General features: G+C 42.4%; 1 protein-coding gene and 1 long non-coding RNA gene across 2 annotated transcripts; both read right to left on the reverse strand.

The window, feature by feature from the left end:
• Positions 1 to 9,886: 9,886 nt before the first annotated feature.
• Positions 9,887 to 11,007, reverse strand: LOC145423799 (uncharacterized). Its single transcript, XR_013904840.1, has 3 exons — positions 10,853 to 11,007; positions 10,689 to 10,769; positions 9,887 to 10,206 (listed from the first exon to the last, which is right to left on the reverse strand). It is a non-coding gene; the product is annotated as an uncharacterized LOC145423799 (long non-coding RNA).
• Positions 11,008 to 15,956: 4,949 nt separating this feature from the next.
• On the reverse strand, positions 15,957 to 18,949 carry LOC113018106 (zinc finger CCHC domain-containing protein 18-like). The gene is made up of 3 exons (XM_026161169.2): positions 18,795 to 18,949; positions 18,631 to 18,711; positions 15,957 to 18,148 (listed from the first exon to the last, which is right to left on the reverse strand). Exon 3 carries the CDS (start codon positions 17,634 to 17,636, stop codon positions 15,957 to 15,959), a length of 1,680 nt encoding a protein of 559 aa, XP_026016954.2. The 5' UTR covers positions 17,637 to 18,148; positions 18,631 to 18,711; positions 18,795 to 18,949.
• Between the last annotated feature and the right edge of the window lie 3,448 nt (positions 18,950 to 22,397).

Genomic DNA, 22,397 nt, shown 5'->3' on the forward strand with positions numbered 1-22,397 from the left:
AAAAACAGGTTTCTAACATTCTGTGTCAATAATGACCGAACTTCTCCTCTAACGTAACGTTTCATATTCTTGTTGAGCCCATCCATTACCATATATACAAGCAGCTGTTCAGAGAATTAAACCAAATGTAAATGAAAATCTTGTTTGTCACTGAAGAAAAATATATTGTTTACCACTTTACACACTGTTGGTCCAAAAAGCCACTGAATAAAAACTTGCATACAAATTTAATACATGCCTTGTTACGATGGTATACTTCATATAGGATTAAATTGATGTAAGGTTTTTCAATTCTAGTCAGTAAATGTCTATGAGCAATTTCAAACAGAATAATCCTTTTCACAAGCAAGTGAACAAAACATTGTCATAGAAAACAGGATTTAACTTAATGGTTTAACACAGAGCCGAGCTTTATAGTTCAGCTAGTGAGACACCTGATAAAAGAGGCCATGACATGTCTTCACTGAAGGTATTTAAGTCGACACGCTCCCACCCTGCGCTGCTCTTGAACACTAGCCCGAGGCATTTCTCCCAAGAAACAATAGCGTTCCAGTGCCTTGCAGCGTGTTCTGTGTGGCAAGGAAACATAAGACGCAGCAGTGATAAATACGGAGCAGAGTCACAAGCAATAAAGTCTCACGTAACAGCAATGTGCTGAAGTACAATTCTCAAAAGATCAGCTAATGTGCGTAGATACGACTGACTCGACAGAAATGTCCAGGAAACTTTATGCACTGAAGTTTCCTCTGGGTTAAAAAAAAAAAAGTAAATATTTCAAAAAAGAGAAAAAATTACTTGTTAAATATTTCACTGTTACTATTTGACAAATCCTGCAACACAAGAAACAATCCCATGTGTCATTTGTTCAAGCAGCTTATATCAAATAATAGCTTAATGTTTAATTGTAACGTGAACTGTTACCAGTGACAAAGATGTCTTCTGTTTGTAGTGACGACATTTAAAGCAAAAAAGTCTGCATAACAGTGAATTTATGCTTCTGCGTTCAATCTGTGCCATAGTTGCATCATAAACACAAACACTCTGAAATGCTATTACCTGACATGTCCTACCCTTGAAATGTCATTACAGCTTGCACAGGTTTAAATGCTGGCAACAGTGTCGACCACTTGCATAAGCTACATTGTGAACTCTAGATTCAACAGGGAAGTCTAAATTAAGTTTAAGAAGAGGAGGAGGTTGGGGTGGATGGATGAGTCAATCAAACACTGCATTTTTTTTAAAGGGAGATCACCGTGTCAGAATGATTAGTTATATCTGTATATCTGTACATAATACATTTGATAGTTTACAACAGATGGACCTACAGAGAGCTGATGTGATGCCTGATGAACTTCAATCACAAATATTGTATTATTGAACGCCACAGAATAATTATAATAAATAAAAGCAGATGAATAGGTGTAAAAAAAATCTGTCTCTTCTTTTATGTAACTCAGAGAATGAAATCCTTTTAAAGCTACATATGCATATATAACTCATTAAGAGATTTGTGAAATGATAGTTACATTGTATAATTATAAATAAAATACACACTATGCTTCCATAATTTTAATCTAAACTTCCTTAGGAGATCAGTAGTAGAGCAACTTGTGAAAACTGTCCTCTCCAGCATCACTCACTCGGTACATTCATTATTATGTTGTCAACATACAGCTCTGACATGTCGCTTCGTATATGTCCTCTCACACAAACCGTCTTTCTCTTGTCACAACTTATACAAAAGCTCCACGTATGACTTTGTCAGGCAGTCAGTGTTCTGTTTGTTCTTGCATGACTCTTGTTTGCTTAAAAAAAAAAAGACACAAAATAAATTGGCTCCGTGTCATCACCATTATCAGACGAACAGAGGCTCACAAGACAGCAGCGCAAATCTGATGTTAAACAAAAGGCTGTTTATGACAACAGGCGTCATGATGCAGGCTGTTATCCATTTATAATAATCGAAACAGAACGCTTCAAGTCGCAGTAAGCTGTTCTGGTACTGAGTAGCAACATCTGTACATCCATGAAGAATTACATGTCAGGGAGCGACGGCGCGGGCGGCCTTTGAATCCTTGTGACACGCATACATGTGTACTCGTGCCGACAGCGAGGGTTTGGCGAATTAACCTCGTCCTCTTCCATCCCCTCTCGGTGCTCCCTGAGCAACCTGTACAGCAGCACCTCGCTTTCAAAATGCACGCTCGCTATAATGAAACATAGGGGTGAAAATCTCTCTGCTACAGCACCGTGGCAAAGCGGACAATGTGCTTTCATTTAAGCAGTTTCTGCTGTGAGGCTACAGTTAGTAAAACCACATGATTTTTTATTTTCTTTAATTTTAGGATTATAAACAGCAGTAGTTTTGTTTTATTTCATATATATATATATATATATATATATATATATATATATATATATATATATATATATATATTCCAGATACAGACGGACAAAATGGTGGTGGCTAACCAACCGGACATAGTGGTGGTAGACAAACAGAAGAAGACGGCCGTAGTGATCGATGTAGCGGTTCCGAATGACAGCAATATCAGGAAGAAGGAACACGAGAAGCTGGAGAAATACCAAGGGCTCAGAGAAGAGCTCGAGAGGATGTGGAGGGTGAAGGTAACGGTGGTCCCCGTGGTAATCGGAGCACTAGGTGCGGTGACTCCCAAGCTAGGCGAGTGGCTCCAGCAGATCCCGGGAACAACATCGGAGATCTCTGTCCAGAAGAGCGCAGTCCTGGGAACAGCTAAGATACTGCGCAGGACCCTCAAGCTCCCAGGCCTCTGGTAGAGGACCCGAGCTTGAAGGATAAACCGCCCGCAGGGGCGTGCTGGGTGGTTTTTTTTTAATATATATATATATATATTCATTTCATTACATATATATATAACAACTTATAATATCTTAATTAAAAGCACACAAAGAGGAGAGAAAATCCATCAAGTTTATTCTGCCTGTGCTCCTAAATGCTGTAATAATTAAAGGAGACCTATACTAGCATGTCCCATTTTTGGATAACATTTGAAGGTGACCGTGTTTAAAGAGTTTTTAATGAGAAGTTGAAACAGTTCATGTAACTTTTTATAATTCATTACTAATATATTTATTAAATACAGAAAACAATTTGGTTACCTTGCAGCTAAGTATGTTTTTTTCTTATAGTTTTTCCTTCTCGTTGGTAAAAATGATAAATATTGGTAATGGATCAATAAGTATTTGATCATTCCTGTCAATCCAGCCCCTAAAAAACTGTACTCATAAATACACACTGAGCCACCCTTTAAATTGCAGAGTGTCCCTTAAAAATATTGTTTGTTAAAGTCGTTTCAGGTGTTGCACTCTATCTTAGTAGCCTAAAAATGTATTACTTACAGCCTAAGCGATGAACCAAACTCAACTTGAAAGTTGTAAGATGTCAATCAAAACCAAACTATTTTTCTCAAGTAACAAATACATACACCTGAGGTGTCAGACTTATTTCTTTCCGCCGCAGCTATCCTGACAGCAGAACAATATAGCACCTTAAATTTTTGTAAAAACATTAAGTCTCGATGCCAAATTTGAAGTGAAGCTGAAGGTTTAAAATCACCAGAGACATCTCATCATGGACAGAGAGTTGAATCTTGATTGCTTGTTGACAAGTTTGTCCCCGCTGAGTTCTGCAGGCAGTCAAAAGCATCTTGTAAAGTGTTGTGTACCTGTCAGGAATGAGCCTTGTTTTGGAAGATACAGACGACATAATTCATCAGGCCGAGCGAGAGGCTCTTGAAGAATGGAGAAGTGACAAAGTCGATTCTTTTGAGAATAATGACGGCTGCCAGCGTTCTGAATGGATGGAGTGTCTTTTAGGATCTATCAAAGCTTTTTTTCCAGTGATGTAAAGCCCACAGGTGTGATGCACCGCACCATCGCTAAAGATATTTATATATAGGTGTGTCACTAAGGGGGAATCCTATCATTTCTCCACTCCATAGTTTAATTTTTGAGCGAGTGCTCCACAGGAACTTTCCAGTTTTTGAGATGTCTTTGTGACCAGAGATAGTGCGCGTCTACCTGCTTTATATTTATTACAGTGTCAGTTCTTTCAGCATATTAAAAATTACTTTATATTATGTAATTAAAGACCTGAGTCTGTGCCAACGTATGTGAATAAAGGGTGAATCTGTGTAAGTGTTTTTCTCAGAGAAATCTTGAGGCAGCAGATTGTGCACGTGTTTGTGCTGGAATTTAAATATGTGCCATTTAGCACCTCAGAAAAAGTAAATAGGTTACACTCGCGGTGCTGTGGTTGCTCTCACAAATTCCTCATTATTTTGAACTATTCCTGGGTTGGGTTGCCAGGTTTGAATGTCAAATGTCGTATTTATTTCATCTTGAGTTGAGCGGGAAACCACTGTCATGCGGTTGGGTTTAGACCCTTGGACAGTGTGACGAGTCTCATTCACATTCTGTCCAAACCTGACATCATTTGCATGAGAATAAGAGCAAACTCTGCAAACGTGACATGTCCCAGACAAGGGATCACAACTTGGCTGTCATATTAGGCCGGTAAATTCAGGTGACATGGATCCTGTGTCCTCATCTGGGCCAACCTGACAGTGGTTCATGTTCCCTGCTGTCTTTTTCTGAGGAGCTTTGTGAGGGGGGGGTTGCTTTTAATCAGCATGACGAACCCTGCCACCCCCTGCGCGCACGCACACTCAAACACACAAGTGAGAGTGGGCATATGCTGAGGGGCAGTGGGCTGGCCGTTGTGCCATCATTAGTCCAAGCGTACACGGTAAGCTTCTGACACATGTCGAAGGAGCTTCATTCGACCTACAGACGATGCATCCACATTATGCAAAGGCAGCAGTGTCTATATGTGCAGCGCTACTGTCAGAGGCTTGAAGAACTGAGGGAGGAAGTGCAGGAAACTGGGGGAAGAGAGAGGGGAGGCGCAGATCTGGGGAGAGAGAGAAGCCACAAATCAATAAGAGAAGTGCAAGAATCAGCTTCAAGTAATGATTATGAGCTTCAAAGTCATCTTTCTCAGACAAAAAAAGATAATCTTTCATGTTTTGCATGCAAATTAAATATTCTTTTTGCATAAAATTACAAAGCGAAGGATATTTGTGTTTCGGGAATGTTCAAAAACATACATGTAAATGAAAAAGAGGTTCCCTTGCTTTAAGTAAGTAAGATTATGATTCGACTGCATCATCATGTGAGATTTGTTTGAGCATTTTTATCAAAAATAACAGTGTTTTTTTTACCTGTGCCCTCTGGCATTTTAATGACTCACTCTGAGCTGGACTGCTTTCAAGTTAGAGACACAGTAGGGCGTGTGTCAGCACTGATCACGTTCTGGAGTGCTGGAGTGCTATTGTCACTGACTCAGTGACGCCTGCTCTGCTCAGTCACTGGAAAACCTCGAAGTTGTTGTTATTGGTATATTTGGGGGAGTTAGTTTGATGTATCTACAATCGTTTTATGTGTCAGAACATAAGAAGAAAAATCATCCAGTCCATGCCAGGTCTTAAAATGATGTAAATATAAGATCAGATAAACAATCTTATATTGGACACGTTATACCATGACACTATTTAATTAACAAAAATTAAGTCAAAATGCAGAAGTAATTTGTGAAACATTAGGATAGTAGCAAGGTCCTGCTATCAAATGCACTTGAAGAGTGTGCATCTCTATAAAAGTAGATTATTTTATCTGTATTATATCTTTTAACACAATGCCAAGGAGAAAAGAACTTCTCAGTGATTGCAGAAAAGCAATTGTTACCCATCTATCTGGGAGTCATTATTTACAAACAATTTAAAGTCCATCATTCATCACTGCAAAAAATTATGGTGGAAAACATTCAGGACAGCTGTCAATTATCCCAGTAGCTGTCGCAGCAAAGTCACCTCAGGGTCAGAATGTCCAATGCTCAGAAAAACTGCAAAAAACCCAAGACATACATCTCAGACTCTACAGGCCTCAGTTAGCATGTCAACTGTTAAAGTTCATGAAAGTACAATTAGAAAGAGACTGAACAAGCAGAGCTTCTTTTGAAAGGTTGTTAAGGGGAAGCCTCTTCTCACTAAAAAGAACATGGCAGCACAGTTTGGGTTTGCAAAGCTTCATCGATACAAACTACAAGACTTCGGGAACAAGGTCCTTTGAACGGATGGGACCAAAGTGGGGATGTTTGGTGATAATGCACACGGCAACGTCTGCAGAAAACCAAACAGTCAACTGTCAAGCATGGTGGTGGAGTGGTGATGATTTGGGCATTTTATGTTGGTTTTTTTCTTGGGTTTTTTTGTTGCCACCCGACCTGGGCACCTTCCCATCATTGAGTCTGGGATCAAATGTGAGGCATTCTTTCTGAGGGCTAAAGCAAAGTCGTGACACACGACAGTGATCCCAAGGACAGCAGCAAATCTACAACAGAAACGCTGAAAAAAAGCGATTTGAGGTTTTCCAGTGACCCAGTCAAAGTCCAGACCTCAACCTGATTGAAAGTCAGATATGCATTAACGAATCCCCACAAACCTGAATGAACCAAAGCAAAGTTGTAGAGAAGAGTTGGTCAACATTTCATTCAAGTCATACAGAAAACTTTAGTTCAAGTTATTGCTGCTAAAGGTGGTGCAAGCTACTGAATTATGGGGTGACCAGAGGATTTTTATTTATCACGTCTTGACACATAAACCTTATAACACTGAGCTGAATATACATATATATTTATTTTTTGTATTTTTCAAATGTTACTGCAGTCTTTTTCTCCTAATAGTCCTTTCTATTTTAAAAGCAACAACTATATTTAGTTTTTTTTCTTCCTATCTTCCTCTTGACTGGGTACAGCTGAGTTGGTGCTTCAAACGCAGCTTTAGCATTTCCTCTGTGTTACAGATGTCAGGCTGCCTTTTATTCCAGCAGACACTGATAATTTGAAAGTCTTAGTTTTGCTGTGTTTTAAAATTATTGGCTGACTTAAAGGTTAACAGTCATCTCATCAGATGAATATGCACTCTGTTCTCAAGACAGACTGCTCCCGTCTGTAGCGACACAGAGGTAAAAGTTTGAAAGAGTCTTGAAGCACAGGGGTCATAATAAATTATCATGTCATCTGTGTTCCTCTCCCCTGTCTTCAAAACGCTGCCCAAAGACTTACAAGTCTTTAGAAGATGTGTTAATAGAATAAGTAACAATCCACTTAATGCCCAAAGTGATATTGAGGCATTTTTGCAAGTCCACAGTTGAGATTCTGCTTTCATTGCCCACGTCAATATCATGATTTAGTACCAGGCCCTGCCAGTCCTTTGTCACTTGGGCACTGCAATCTTTCTCTGTCAGTTGCCAGGGGGAAGGACTGAGATTCAGTTTTTCCAATAAAGCTAAATGCATCGCCAACAGCGCATGGTCCAATAGCTCATGAATATGAATATACATATAAATAGACAAGTTGAGGAGGCGGATGGATGTTGGCCTGTCACTTTTGCCTTGCCTAACATCTCCACCGAGGGTAACTCATGTCCTGGATCCGCAACACAACCAACTTCCTGCAAAGTCAAACCAGGCCTCCCCCATTCTCTCTTTTACTCTTTTAAAGGCACTACATATGTTATATCTCTGTTTTTATTTTCTAGCCCCAAATTAAGTTGCTATCACTGGCAAGTGTTTGACATCTCTTTAATTAACAGTTATCCAACAACCATGATCGCAGCAGAAATGAGAGTGACAGGGAACTGAAGGGAGGGGGTGGGCGGTGGAAGAGCGGTGACGAGCGTGGACATTGCACTAAACTGAATTATACGATGAGCTAGTTTGGGGAGCTGAGCACACCCACATAGCTGTTTTAGCAAAGAGGACTGGCTGCATAAGGGCAGATTTAATCTGAGGCCATTATAAGTCAAACGAGAGATCGAATTTGAGATGTCTATCATGTGATATGAACTCTATAAACAGCACTGCTGCAATCTGGGGACACTGTGACTGTAAACATATCAGTGTGGTTTCCATTTTTAAGCGAGTTTGCAGTCTCATGGCTTGCTTTTACCTCGTTTAAATCAAATTAAGTGATTAGCTTAACTGTTGATGTGTTTGACTCTCACACCATTTATTTTTGCTTCTTATTTTTTAGTGGTTTCTATGCAACAATAGCCTCCACAAGATGTAACCATTGTAACATCACCTATTGGTTTGTGGACTAAAGACGTGTGTTTGGCATTTCAGCCGTCACCACCTTGTTTTTTCTATTTTTTGTGAGTGGTTGAATTTGGCCTGGAGAGGGAAGCACTTTAAGTAGTTAGTAGAGAAGGACAATATAAATGCCTCGCTATTTCATTCTACATTTGGTTTAATTCTGCTTTATTTATATAGCACCTAATCACAACAGCAGTCACCTCAAGGCCTTTATAATTTAAGGTAAATGTCCTACAACACTACAGAGAAAACCCCAACAATCAGACAGACCCCTTTGAGCAAGCACTTGGCAACAGTGGGAAGGAAAAACTTTCTTATAACAGGAAGAAACCGGGCTTAGGGAGGGGCAGCCATCTGCTGCGGCCAGTTGGGTGTGAGAGAAGGAAGACAGAACGAAAGACACGCTGTAGAAGAGAGACAGAGATAAATAATATAATCAGATCTGTGGAGTTGTCACAATAGAAAATGAACAGGATGGCAACCTCCTCACAGCTATCACAAATCAGTGGTTGCTCTGCGATTTTATTCAATTTCTTGCATTCAGGGACCAGCTACAAGTGGTCGAGGTAACTAACTAGTTGGTTGAGGTTGAGCTTGCCTCGCCCTCAACCTTTTTGTCACCACTAGGTGACCACAAGGTGCTTGCACTGGTCATCTGGCGGGATGTCTCCACACAATCGTGCTCTGATTGACTGTAATCACAATCAGACAGATTGGCGAAAGTTTGCAAATTATTGCAAAAACTTCCAATTATAAATGGAGACAGACAGCCAACACATCACATTCAGAGCACCAATCTTCTACAGTGCGTGTCTTTGCAATAGCGGACTCCTCTCAACTTGTTGTTTTCTGCTTTATTTGGGGAAGCTGTGGCTCAGGTGGTAGAGTGGGTCATCCACCAATCGGAAGGTCAGATACTGAACGGAGGTAAGATACTGAACCCCGAGTTCCTCCCAAAGCATCCATCAGAGTGCAAGCGAGCGAATGTTAGTCAAAGTGTTTATATGTAGAATAAAGTGCTCGCACAAAAGTGCGTGTGAATGAGGAATGAGGCTTGTAGTTAAAAAGTCCCCTGAGTGGTCAGTTATAGTAGAAAAGTCGTAGTCAATGCCATTTTGCAGCAACTACGTCACTATTTGTGGAGTAATTTCTATGAGGTTCTGGCCGGACTCTGAATGTAAGTATAAATGTGAATTTGTGTGCACGTACACATCAGCACATTTGCAATTTTTTCATCACAAATAATTGCCAAATTACTACAGATTTCATGTAATGATGCATAACATAATACAGTTTTGTGGATCAGATCTCTTTTTTTATTAATACTCCAGAGTTAGCCACATTAACAGAGGACTGTGGAACCTTAAGAGGCATTTGCAGTAAGTGGAAGATCCACATTGCCTTCAACCACTCCTGATCAGAGATGGGCCAATTACTTTTTTCAAGTAAAGAGTAAAGTAAGGGATTACTATTGCAAAAAAGGTAATTAGATTACTGTTACTTTCCCGTAAGCACGCTGCGTTACTGCGTTACTGTGACGTAAGCGAGTGTGTAACCAACTTTAAGGTATAAAGGTGAATTACAGCGCAATAATTACTTGGGCTCGTAATAAGACCCTGGCCAGAATCAGAAGACACCAAATTCGTATGGAGCCAAAGTATTGAGCAGCAATAATGACCTGGACACAATGTTAACTTTTGAGTAGCCACTCTTGTATTGTTACAAAGTATAACAGGTATTTGTCCAATTTGTACAGATAAAGTATAAAATAAAATAAATAGTGTGCACACTCAACAAAATAAAAGTACTCGTTGGGGCCCTTTAAGAATTTAGAGTTAAGCTGGCGATAGCCAACTTCAAAGGTTCTTGTGAATGTAACTGGAATGTATGAGTGTGTGGTGTGTATCTTCTTTGGGGTAGATCGTCCTCAAAGTGGTTGGCTCGCCATCTATCACAACCAGAATATCGTCCTGGTCCTTGGACTTTTCCGTCCTCTCCAAAAAACCTGACCTATAATCCAGGTCATAAAATGTACATTCTAATCAGTCTGTTTCAGATGCCTTGTTTAAGGTTAAAATACAAAATATTGCATCACCTCATATTCATTGCATCAACATCTTAAATCTTATCAAATCTCACAGTTCTGTTGTACAACATTCAATTTTCAAGCATATCAATTATGAGAACTAAACATCTAAGTTGCTCAAATATTTCTCTATTCATGTAAACATTAATTAAACAATACTTATGGTAAGTAACCATTGACACTCAAAATACAATACACCATAACAAATTCAGAACTATGTGCAAATAAGCAACAAAATATACATATGAGTTCAGTTCAGAGGCATTAAAGCAGTGTGCTCAATTTCTCCACACTATAGGCCTATTCGTGAGAGAGAAATGCACTAAAAATTACCCTCTAGATTACTTTAAACTCACAGTGAACTGACAAAAATTAGCTTTAGAGCAGCTAAGAACATGTTGCTCACCGTTGCTCTGTTTCACAAAAGCCCAACACACACTGGCGTTGGAATTGCAGCAGCTCTCCGGATGAAAGGTGAGTGGTTAGCCTGTGAGACACCGAGCTAGCATTAGCATGATCGCGACGGTAAGTCTCTACAAGTTTTTTCCATCAGAATAACACTCGTCTTACCGACGTTGCCTCTCTCCTTCATCCAGCCACTCGACTCCGGACTTCCAGCAGGTAAGTAGGCTGGCTTTCCTTCCTCTCAATCCTGAGTTTTCCTCTCTTTTGTCTGTGGATTTCTCGGTTTGAGTAGCAGATGCCTCCACTCCTCTTGCTGAGATGAAAAAAAAACCCGGGACACCATGCACCTCCACCTCACTTCCTGGCTGACAGGGTCAATGCGGCCTGGGTAGGCTCTGATTGGTTGCTGAGCTAGGTGCCCTCACGTGGGGTGAACTGAGAGGTGCATTCAATGGTCATAGGAAATACGACGCTTGTTGATGTGGACAGTTAATATAAAGAGAATAAGTATGATATTTTTCATCTGGGCTACACCCTCCCCTCCTGAACTCATGCACGTCCCTGTGCATGGTAGACAGTTAAATGATGATTATTCGACGGGTCAAGGAAGAGGGCGAAGCAGGCTCTTCACCATCACTGATGACATCGGCCCAAGCTGAAGACAGTCCTTGCAAGAATGATTTTGCTGCAGTGATCAGAGGATTGCCTAGCTCCGTATAGTCAAGCCGTCGTGGCGGACGACGGTTTCTCTCAGATCTCCTTACAGAATCATTTGTATCCATGTTTTCCCTTGTATCCACTGGGACTATCTCCTCCACTCTCTCCTCAGAATTCGCACCTCTGGTGCCAGCCTCCTGAAATGGAAGTTGCTTTTCTTGGACGTCTGGGTCATCAACAGGTGAGTCAGTTTCAGTTAAGGTTATTTCATCCACTTGTTCAGTCGGTGTGACTCCATTGGTAGATAAGTACTCAGTATCATCTGTAGTACTGTTAGGCATATCAGGTATGTTGCCAAAATCAGATTGGCTGTCAAAAACAGGTGGGTTGTCAATATCAGGAACATTTACAGGACTCTCACTCACTGTGTGGACAGGGGAACTCAACCAAACAGGAATGAGCAAATCATCTTCTTCGTCTGAGGAGTTCTCTTCCTCTAGCGCTGGATTTGCACGGGTTCTTGGCCTGCGTGACACTGGCTTCTGTACATGCTCACTGCTTTCCTCCACAGGTAGGTAGCCACATGGTAGCAACAGATCCCGGTGTAGTGTCCTTAGGGGACCATCTTTGTTTTCAGGCTTAACTGTATATACTGGGAGGTTGCCTGCCCTTCTCACCACTACATGCACAGTGTGTTCCCACTTGTCTGAAATCTTATGTTTGCCCCGGATACGGACATTCCTGACCAATACCCGATCTCCAGCTTCCAAGTCTGATGCAGTTACATGTCTGTCAAACCTCATTTTGTTCTTGTGAGCCATCTTTGCAGCCTTGTCCATAGCTAACTTGTAGCTTTCTTTGAGACGTGACTTGAGTTTTTGCACATATTCAGAGTGAGATGAGTGTTGTTCCTCTTGCACTGGCAGGTTGAATGCAAGGTCAACTGGCAACCGAGGTTGGCGTCCGAACATCAGTTCGTACGGGGAGAAACCAGTCACTTCATTCCTGGTGCAGTTATAAGCGTGGACCAGGGGTCTTACATGGTCACGCCAACAGGACTTATCTTGATCACGGAGAGTTCCCAACATATCAAGCAAGGTACGATTAAATCGTTCCACAGGATTGCCCCTAGGATGGTATGGGGTTGTCCTCACCTTGTGGATACCAGCCACCTGACAGAGCTCCTTGATTGTGCGGGACTCGAAATCTGGACCCTGGTCACTATGCAATTTTTCTGGGATGCCATAGTGTACCATAAAGTTCTCCCACAGACACCTTGCCACTGTGCGGGCCTTTTGATTAGGTGTTGGGATAGCAACTGCAAATTTAGTGAAGTGGTCCGTGATCACCAATATATCTTTGGTTCCACTCCTGTCAGCTTCCAGGGACAAGAAGTCCATGCACAAGAGTTCAAGAGGTCGTGTCGTATTAATGTTGACCAAGGGGGCCGCTCTTTCAGGCCGTGCCTTCCTCCGCACGCACCTGCCACACGTCTTCACTTTCCTTTCCACGTCCAAAGCCATCCTTGGCCAATAAAATCTTGACCTTACAAGGTCCAGTGTACGGTCGACTCCCATGTGACCCATATGGTCATGCAGGCTGGTGAGAACTGTGTTGCGAAGCTCAGCTGGAAGTACAAGCTGGTAGGTTTTCTGGGACCTCTCTTGGCGTCGCCGGTACAAGACATTGTTGCGGAGCTCAAGACGGTTAAGCTCTCGGAGGAGCAGTGGAAGCTCAGGGAACTGTGTGCGCACGGTTGGAGGTGGTGTGTCCCCATATTCGATCTGAGAAATAACATGCTTTATACACTGATCGGCTCTTTGCTCGTCTGCCAGCTCTGCCTCAGTTAGATGGGAAATGGTTGGCAGACCTCCAAACTGTTCCTCTTGCCCATAGCTATCAGGTACAGCACTAGGAGACACAGCAAGCACCTCCACCAAGGCAACACAATCTGCATCTGCCTCTCTTTCATTGTCAGGACTGACGGTGTAGGTGAACTGCCTCTCACAGATTGCTTTCACCACAGACTGATTTACAGCATTGATGTTGTCTGGATCACAAAGGTGATCTTGAGTGAACTGTTGTATGCGTTCAATCTCTTTTTGTGATTTCAGGTCGTCCGCTAGCCCTCCGTGTGGTCTGCGTGATAATCCATCCGCATCTCCATTCTGCTTCCCTGGACGATAGAGGAGTTTGAAAGAGAATGTGGACAGTGCTGCTAGCCACCTATAGCTAGTTGCGTCAAGTTTTGCTGAAGTCAGAATGTAAGTCAGCGGATTACTATCCGTTACAACAGTGAAGTGGTTGCCGTAGAGATAGTCGCTGAACTTTTCTGTAACTGACCACTTGAGCGCCAGAAACTCCAACTTGTGCGCTGGATAGCGATTTTCGCTCCGTGACAGCCCTCTACTTGCATAGCCTATGACTCTAAGTTGTCCCTCTTGCTCCTGATACAATACAGCACCAAGCCCGGTGGTACTGGCGTCGGTGTGCAGTATATAGGGTTTCTGGGGGTCAGCGAAGGCAAGTACAGGGGCAGTGGTGAGACTTTGGATGACTGACTCGAAGGCTTCCTGGCAAGCTGGCGTCCAGCGACCTCCGAAAGGGTCTTTTGGGTCATGGTACTGATGTGCACTTTGTCTTGCGTTTACTTTTGATTTCTTGTGGCTAGGTGGGTACCCCGAAGTTAAGTTGTGGAGAGGTTTCACAATGCTGGAATACCCCTTAACGAACCTTCTATAATACCCAGCAAAACCAAGGAACGACTTTAACTCTCGCAGGGTCTGTGGGACAGGCCATGTTTTAAGGGCCGAAATCTTCTCAGGGTCAGTCCGAACTCCATTTCTGGAGACCACATGTCCCAGATAACGGACTGAAGTCTGGAAGAAGACACATTTCTCTGGTGACAGCTTTAACCCAAACTCTTTTAGACGAGTGAGCACTTTCATGAGTCTTTCTTCGTGTTCCTCAAGGGTTCGGGAGAATACTATCACGTCATCAAGAAAGACCAATGCATCCTTCAAATGCATATCCCCCATGCACCGCTCCATTAACCGCTGGAACGTGCTGGGGGCGTTCGTTACACCCTGAGGCATTCTGTTGAACTCCCAGAAGCCGAGAGGGCACACAAAGGCCGTCTTCGGTTTGTCTGCTTCTTCGACCTCGATCTGGTAGTACCCTGATTTTAGATCAAGAACAGAGAACCACTGTGAACCATTGAGGGCTGAGAATGTGTCCTCTAGCTTCGGAAGGCTGTACGCATCTTTTATAGTCTGAAGGTTTAGACGCCTATAATCGATGCACAACCGGACTTGGCCGTTCTTTTTCCGGACTACCACTATGGGTGACGCAAATGGGGACTCTGACTCTCTAATAACTCCTGCATCAAGGAGTTCCTGAATGTGCTTCCGGACAGCCTCAATGTCCCGTGGGTGGATTGGCCGGGCACGTAGTTTGAAAGGCGTGCCATCCGAAAGTTTTATATGATGTCGCACCTGGTCCGTCCGGCCAAAATCCAGGTCGTGCTGTGCAAACACCTCAGGCATGCCGCTGAGCTGCTGAGTGATGCGCTGTTTCCATTCCAATGGAACTGGGGAGTCACCAAAATTGAAGGTTATGGTGGGCTCTTGGAAAGACGGAGTCTCTGGAGTTCTCTGGGATAGTTCTGACTGTTTGGTCTTGTTGTGTTCCTTTAATAGGATGGTCTGATAAGCACTAACCTCTGCAATAGTACACTTGGCAGGGATGACAATGTCGTGGTCAGACTCGTTGCTTATAACAACTGGCAACTTGTGGGGCCGCCGCTGGGGAAAGTCCACCAGACCGGCTTTAAGTAGCAGGCCACCGGGCAAGGGGGACGATGATGGGTACTCAATTACAACTGATTTTTCATCCTGAAGGCCCTCGCCAAGGGCGACTCCCTCCACCACTACAGTTGAACCAGCTGGAATGACTTGAGGCATCTTGCCAAGTAGCTTCACTACCCCCTGATGGGTGTCACTTGTCTGCTTCCGTCTCAACTCAATGATTTTGAAGACTACTTTGTAGCCATGTGGGAGGGGTTGACGATTGGCTAAGTCAGTCTCTGAGTAGATGTCGAACAGTACATCTAGGGTGTTTGTGCCTATGAGCATGAGGGATTGTGAAGTGTCAGGGACGATTAAAGCAAGTGTGTTTACATCTACTGGAACACCTATAAAGTCCTTTGGAAAAGTTATGGTCATTTCTATATAGCCAAAGTAAGGCACTAGCTGGCCATTAGCACCTTCCACTTCTAAGAGGTCATGTAGTGGCTTGATCTTTTGCTCTGAAAGGTGCTGCTGGTAAAATGACTCAGGAACAGTGGTAACTTGGGAGCCTGAGTCAAGAAGACAGTTGACTTCTTCACCTCTCACAGTCACTTGAGCTGTACTTCTGGTACCAATCAACTGTTTAGGGAGTTGGAAAGATTGGTTCTGCTCTGAATGGTTTAAGCCAGAACATGTTTGTGCTTTGACAGTCTTTGCTGGGGTACTTACTTTGTTAACCTCAGCTGTGATTTTGTCACCATTGTTTACGTCTGAGGGACGTTGTTGACTCTCCTCAGCTCCTGTTTGTCCCACAACAGGAACTGTTAGATGTTTAAAGGTGAATCTGTACAATCTCGCGCTTCCCACTGGCGTTGTTTCTCCTCCAACTGCTTCTTTTTTTCTGCTACTAGGTTGGGGTTAGCGGGGTCAACACAGCATGGAGCGATATGTCCATCTTCACCGCAGTTGAAACAATACCAGGGCTTGGGTCTGCCCCTTTGCCTCTTTGAAGTCTGTCTTTGCATACGTCCATCTACACCATGTGGCTTTGACATCTTACTCTGCGGCTTCCCTGCAGGGTCCTTGCTGTTTGCAAACTTTGTTTTTTTCTGTGACATGAATGTAGTTAGTTGACTTTGCAGACTCGCCACCTGCTTTCGCAGATCCTCAATAGCAGCAATGCTACTCCCATGTTTCTCCTCTGGTTCACAAACATGTGCACCCTGGAACTGTAACTGAGTTCTCTGCTTTGTGGTGCCAATGTGTTTTCTCATACGGTTAGTTTTTGCTTGCTGTCGATCTTCCTCAGAGCGAATCATTAACAACAGGTCTGAGAATTGGGGTGGGCTGCTCTTCTTTTGCTCAAGTTGCAGGGCGCTGAGTAGGTCGTTGTCCCAACATCCCCTGCAGAACTGTTTAAGTAGATGTTTGTCCACTTCTTCACATGCGACTCCCCCCCTCTTCGTGGCTCTGTTTAATGCTAGCTGTAGCCGGTGAAGGTAAGTGGATGACTTCTCACCTGGATCTTGAAGGGTGTTCAGGAATTGAGCGAAAAGTTCCTCGCCATCTTCTACAGTGCCAAAGGCTGAATCTAGAAGCTGCAAATAAGTCACAGGTGGTGACTCAGGCCGCAAACTCTTAACTATATCAGCTGCTGGTGGGAGCAGGCTCTCATGGATCTTTCTGGATATTTGCAGGGGGGACATGCTGGGATCATTTTGGAGCAGTTCAATTTGTGTGCGCCATGTGTCATAATCAGTTTCATTGTTAGGTCTGGGAACCTTACCGGAGAAGGAACGGAGTCTCACCTGGGACTGGATGTGTGGGACAACATCTTGCCTTCGTACGATATGCTCTACCACAACCTTCTGAATGTCAGGTGGGTTCAAGTCACTTACTGAGAGGGACGCTGCTCTCCTTCCATTAGTGAGGGGAACATCATCAGTGGCACCAGTATCACTTGGTGTAACATCTGAATGTGAGGTGTGACACTGTCGCTCTTTAGAAGCGGGCGGAGATACAACAGTGGTCTCGACATACGTGGGAGAAGGTTCTTCAGTGGTAGGTCGCATGGCTTCAACATCCTCCCCAATCTGACACATCATCTCCTTCAGCACCTCACCGTAGTCTTTGCCACTCAGCTTGGCTAGTTCCTTGAGTTCCGCCAAGTAGGTTTTTGTAACATTACTCCCAACCGTGGTAGTGTACATGCTACTGAGTGTTTTAATTTCATAGACAACGCTGGGATCAGCTTGTGCTGTGTATGTGTATGGTAAACGAGGTTCTAAACCTTCTAAGGCTGAACTGCTAGAGTATTCTACGATCAGGTTTTGGTAGAAGTTGGACAGTGAATCATCAACAAAAAGGACTCTTGTGATTTTACCATACTGTTTCAGAAAGTCAATGACCTGTTCATCTTTCTCAGATACCTGTGTTATCCCAGCGACAACAACCGCATTAGGTATTTCGACACCAGACTTTTGTATGAAATCCATGCTGGTCATTGCCTCAATATTGATGCTCAAATCAATTGGCTCCTGGCTGGCTCGCCACTTCTGTAACCAACTTTAAGGTATAAAGGTGAATTACAGCGCAATAATTACTTGGGCTCGTAATAAGACCCTGGCCAGAATCAGAAGACACCAAATTCGTATGGAGCCAAAGTATTGAGCAGCAATAATGACCTGGACACAATGTTAACTTTTGAGTAGCCACTCTTGTATTGTTACAAAGTATAACAGGTATTTGTCCAATTTGTACAGATAAAGTATAAAATAAAATAAATAGTGTGCACACTCAACAAAATAAAAGTACTCGTTGGGGCCCTTTAAGAATTTAGAGTTAAGCTGGCGATAGCCAACTTCAAAGGTTCTTGTGAATGTAACTGGAATGTATGAGTGTGTGGTGTGTATCTTCTTTGGGGTAGATCGTCCTCAAAGTGGTTGGCTCGCCATCTATCACAACCAGAATATCGTCCTGGTCCTTGGACTTTTCCGTCCTCTCCAAAAAACCTGACCTATAATCCAGGTCATAAAATGTACATTCTAATCAGTCTGTTTCAGATGCCTTGTTTAAGGTTAAAATACAAAATATTGCATCACCTCATATTCATTGCATCAACATCTTAAATCTTATCAAATCTCACAGTTCTGTTGTACAACATTCAATTTTCAAGCATATCAATTATGAGAACTAAACATCTAAGTTGCTCAAATATTTCTCTATTCATGTAAACATTAATTAAACAATACTTATGGTAAGTAACCATTGACACTCAAAATACAATACACCATAACAAATTCAGAACTATGTGCAAATAAGCAACAAAATATACATATGAGTTCAGTTCAGAGGCATTAAAGCAGTGTGCTCAATTTCTCCACACTATAGGCCTATTCGTGAGAGAGAAATGCACTAAAAATTACCCTCTAGATTACTTTAAACTCACAGTGAACTGACAAAAATTAGCTTTAGAGCAGCTAAGAACATGTTGCTCACCGTTGCTCTGTTTCACAAAAGCCCAACACACACTGGCGTTGGAATTGCAGCAGCTCTCCGGATGAAAGGTGAGTGGTTAGCCTGTGAGACACCGAGCTAGCATTAGCATGATCGCGACGGTAAGTCTCTACAAGTTTTTTCCATCAGAATAACACTCGTCTTACCGACGTTGCCTCTCTCCTTCATCCAGCCACTCGACTCCGGACTTCCAGCAGGTAAGTAGGCTGGCTTTCCTTCCTCTCAATCCTGAGTTTTCCTCTCTTTTGTCTGTGGATTTCTCGGTTTGAGTAGCAGATGCCTCCACTCCTCTTGCTGAGATGAAAAAAAAACCCGGGACACCATGCACCTCCACCTCACTTCCTGGCTGACAGGGTCAATGCGGCCTGGGTAGGCTCTGATTGGTTGCTGAGCTAGGTGCCCTCACGTGGGGTGAACTGAGAGGTGCATTCAATGGTCATAGGAAATACGACGCTTGTTGATGTGGACAGTTAATATAAAGAGAATAAGTATGATATTTTTCATCTGGGCTACAAGTGCGACGTTCATGGCAACAGCTGTGTGCAGATTAACAATGGATAATATATCGAGTGCGGGAGAGCATATGACTGTGCAGCGTTTAATGCCTGGAAGTACCTGACCTTACTTTGAGTTTGATTTCGTAAAAAGTGACAAAAACATTAGCGTCCGCTGTTCACTGCGTGGGAAGAAAACTTCTTTTTACAGCGAAAACCCCCCCAAAACTTCCGAGCAAGCACAGAGTGCGCTGCCACATAATGGGAAAAATTCACAGAGAAACTCGCGGATTCTTCCACTGACCACGGCACACCTGCACCAGGGTACACCTCCGCCTGCCACACTCCTGCTATACAGGTGAAAATAGAGCAACAGGACCGCTGAATCTTTGATTTTATTTATTTTCTGCTGTGTTTCACTTGCATTTATTTGAAAGACTCAGTGTAAACACAAAAAGCTGTTTTATTTTATGTGCTGGAATGTGCAGAAAATAGGTTTAAATGTTAAACAAATTTACGGGATAAATCATGCTTTAAAAAGTAACTAAGTAACTAATTACTTCTGAAAATAAGTCATCAGTAAAGTAACGGGATTACATTTGGGGGGAAGTAATCAGTAATTAGTTACTGATTACTTTTTTCAAGTAACTTGACCAACACTGCTCCTGATACAGAATGAATATATATATATATATATATATATATATATATATATATATATATATATATATATATATATATATATATATATATATATATATATATATATAATTTTAACACATTTAATGATCAGTGCTCAGTTAATACAATAAAAAGTGAATCTTGCACTTTTATCAAAATGAATGCAGGTGTAACTGATACGCTATCTGTATACTTACCTGTGAATAAATCTTTTTTTTTTTTTATTTTAATAATTTGTTGGTATAATAGGACTATTGTGTGTTGTTGCTTCCAGTCAAGTCAGCTGCAGTCATGAGCCGTTCTTTTTTATTTCACTCAGCTTCTCAAACATGACTCCTGCTCAGCCTCATGCACTGTGGAAAATGTTATTTTGCTGAATGAAAATTATTAACCTTAGATTTACCAAAAAGCTTAATTCAAAGCTTTTTGATCTAATACGAGACCCACACTGTTTTGAAACTGATCGATTCTCACTTGAACTTTGCCTTTATGCATAATGCAAACATTATTTCAATTCAGTGTTCAGGAATTACGCTCTGTGTAACACAGACAAACAAATTCTTGTTCTTAAAACGAAACCAAAGTCTTGCTGCATGCAAGATAAAGTCCTGTTACTTTTGTGGGTTTTCATTTTGGAGATTCATCTTGTCTTATCTTCTAACTAAAATATGAAGGTTATTAAAAATTGTATCTGCTGGTGCATAATTTGAAGAGTGCGGTTTCAAGCATTCTTCTTGGGGAAACTACAGTTATTGCTCTTGTCACACCTGTCCAAGACACAATGCACGGAGCAGCTCTGCTTTGTTTGTCAAGATACTCACCAAACTCTGCTCTCCAACTCCTGGTTTAACTCCCACACTGTCAGGTATCTGGCTTCCTTCTCCACCGCCGTGGGAGTATTAACGTATGACATCTACAATGGCCCTAACACAACACGCAGAGATTGAGTTCCTCATGCTGCCTGTACGCAACTCTTCTTACCTTCACTCTGAGTTAAGCCAACCCCAGTGCTGGGAAAGAGATGTGACAAAACCAGGGGGAAGGGAAGTGGGAAATAAGGCAGAGCCAAAGCCGATCTGCCACTCAGCGACAGGCGTTTTGACAATCATAGGCTGTCATCACGTTCTGATCAGACCTGTCAGCAAGAAATGCGGCAACAAGACAGCACTGCAGAAGGAACATCCACATGCCCCCCACCACCCCACCTCCTCCCCACAGCCCTCCTTACTGCACACAGATATTCAGAGTTGTGTTATTTATGTACACACACATCATACAGAGACATGCAAACACATCAAATGTGTCAGAAAGTGCTAGGTACCCTAAGAATAAAACAGGTTTGGTTACCGAGCGTAGAGTGAAGTGGCTGCGCTCTGCCAGTGCCGCAGGGATGTCCAGAAAACCCAACGTGATGCCACACTGTGTCTTTCCACAGTGACAGCTGGGGAAGGAAAAGGTTTTTTTTTGCCTTTTTTTTCCTTCCTCAGCTAGTTAAATAATTTCAGCACTGAACGGCGCACAGGTAAAGTTCTGACAAACACTCGGGCCCTATCCATCTTTTTAGCTGCGTCGTCCTGCTGTAGAAATATTAAAGTGAGAGTAAATTACATTGAAACATTTAAGTCGCTTGTTAAAGTAGTCCGCCTCCTGCCAGCGGCGTAGTGTTTACTGCTAAAAAGCAAGAAATCGGCAGCAGTTTGAAAACAAAATGGAGCTATAACGGAGAAAAATTGAGAGAGTGCCATTAAACAGATCCAATTATTATTCTCTGTCCAAACAGAAACAGAGAAATGAAATAACATCTGTCATGTCATCTGCCAGTCAGGGAAGCCAGGCTGCCATCTGTGTGAGTGATGGGAAAGGAAAGTGATCTCAAATCGTTTTTCATTTTTCATTTTGAATTATTTAAAGACACAAAGTGAGAGGACAATGTCTCACTTGTTTTAAGGAAATGTGATTTTGGATTTCTGTTCACTGTTGTCCCAGATATATTTTTAAGTTTTAGTCAGAGATCGTTTTATCTAAGATTTCAAATATTTAATACGAATGTAATGTGTTTTTGTTTGTAAAGAATTAAATGTGGACCAAAAGACAATCTAACTGGATTCTTACTTATTTGTTCCTAAACCTCTCTGAAAAATGCAGAACGCAGACTGAAATATGAGCTAACCACAATCATGCTAAGAGGTGTAATAGTGCATATACAGCATGGGAGCTACTCTTGATTATATGTTGTTTCTTAAAGATCAAAAAGGTTTTTTGCCTTTGGGAGGAAAGTTTGCCGCAACTGAGAATGAAGGAAGTGCCTTAAAGATTCGTTTTGAACACAGTCGCTGCCCAGCTGCATTTGGCTGTGAGCCTGCCTAACTTGCCTTTCTTTGCCAGTTTAGCGGCGGGTATCAATTTGCGACGAGTCCGGCATCACATTACAGAGCTTTGTTTAACATCAAGAGAGAGTCTGTCCGAACACCCCATTCATTAGCTGTACATCTGTTACTGCTTATGATCAGCAGAACGCCAACAGCCACTAAAGCTGCAGTACTGAGAGACATCAGAGAGGCTTGACTGGCAGCT

This window comes from Astatotilapia calliptera, chromosome 22, assembly GCF_964374335.1.
Source record: "Astatotilapia calliptera chromosome 22, fAstCal68.1, whole genome shotgun sequence".
Lineage (NCBI taxonomy): Eukaryota > Metazoa > Chordata > Actinopteri > Cichliformes > Cichlidae > Astatotilapia > Astatotilapia calliptera.

Coding starts and splice junctions, on each gene's coding strand:
- LOC113018106 (XM_026161169.2), bottom strand. CDS start 17,636: ATGACCAGCATGGATTTCATACAAAAGTCTGGTGTCGAAATACCTAAT.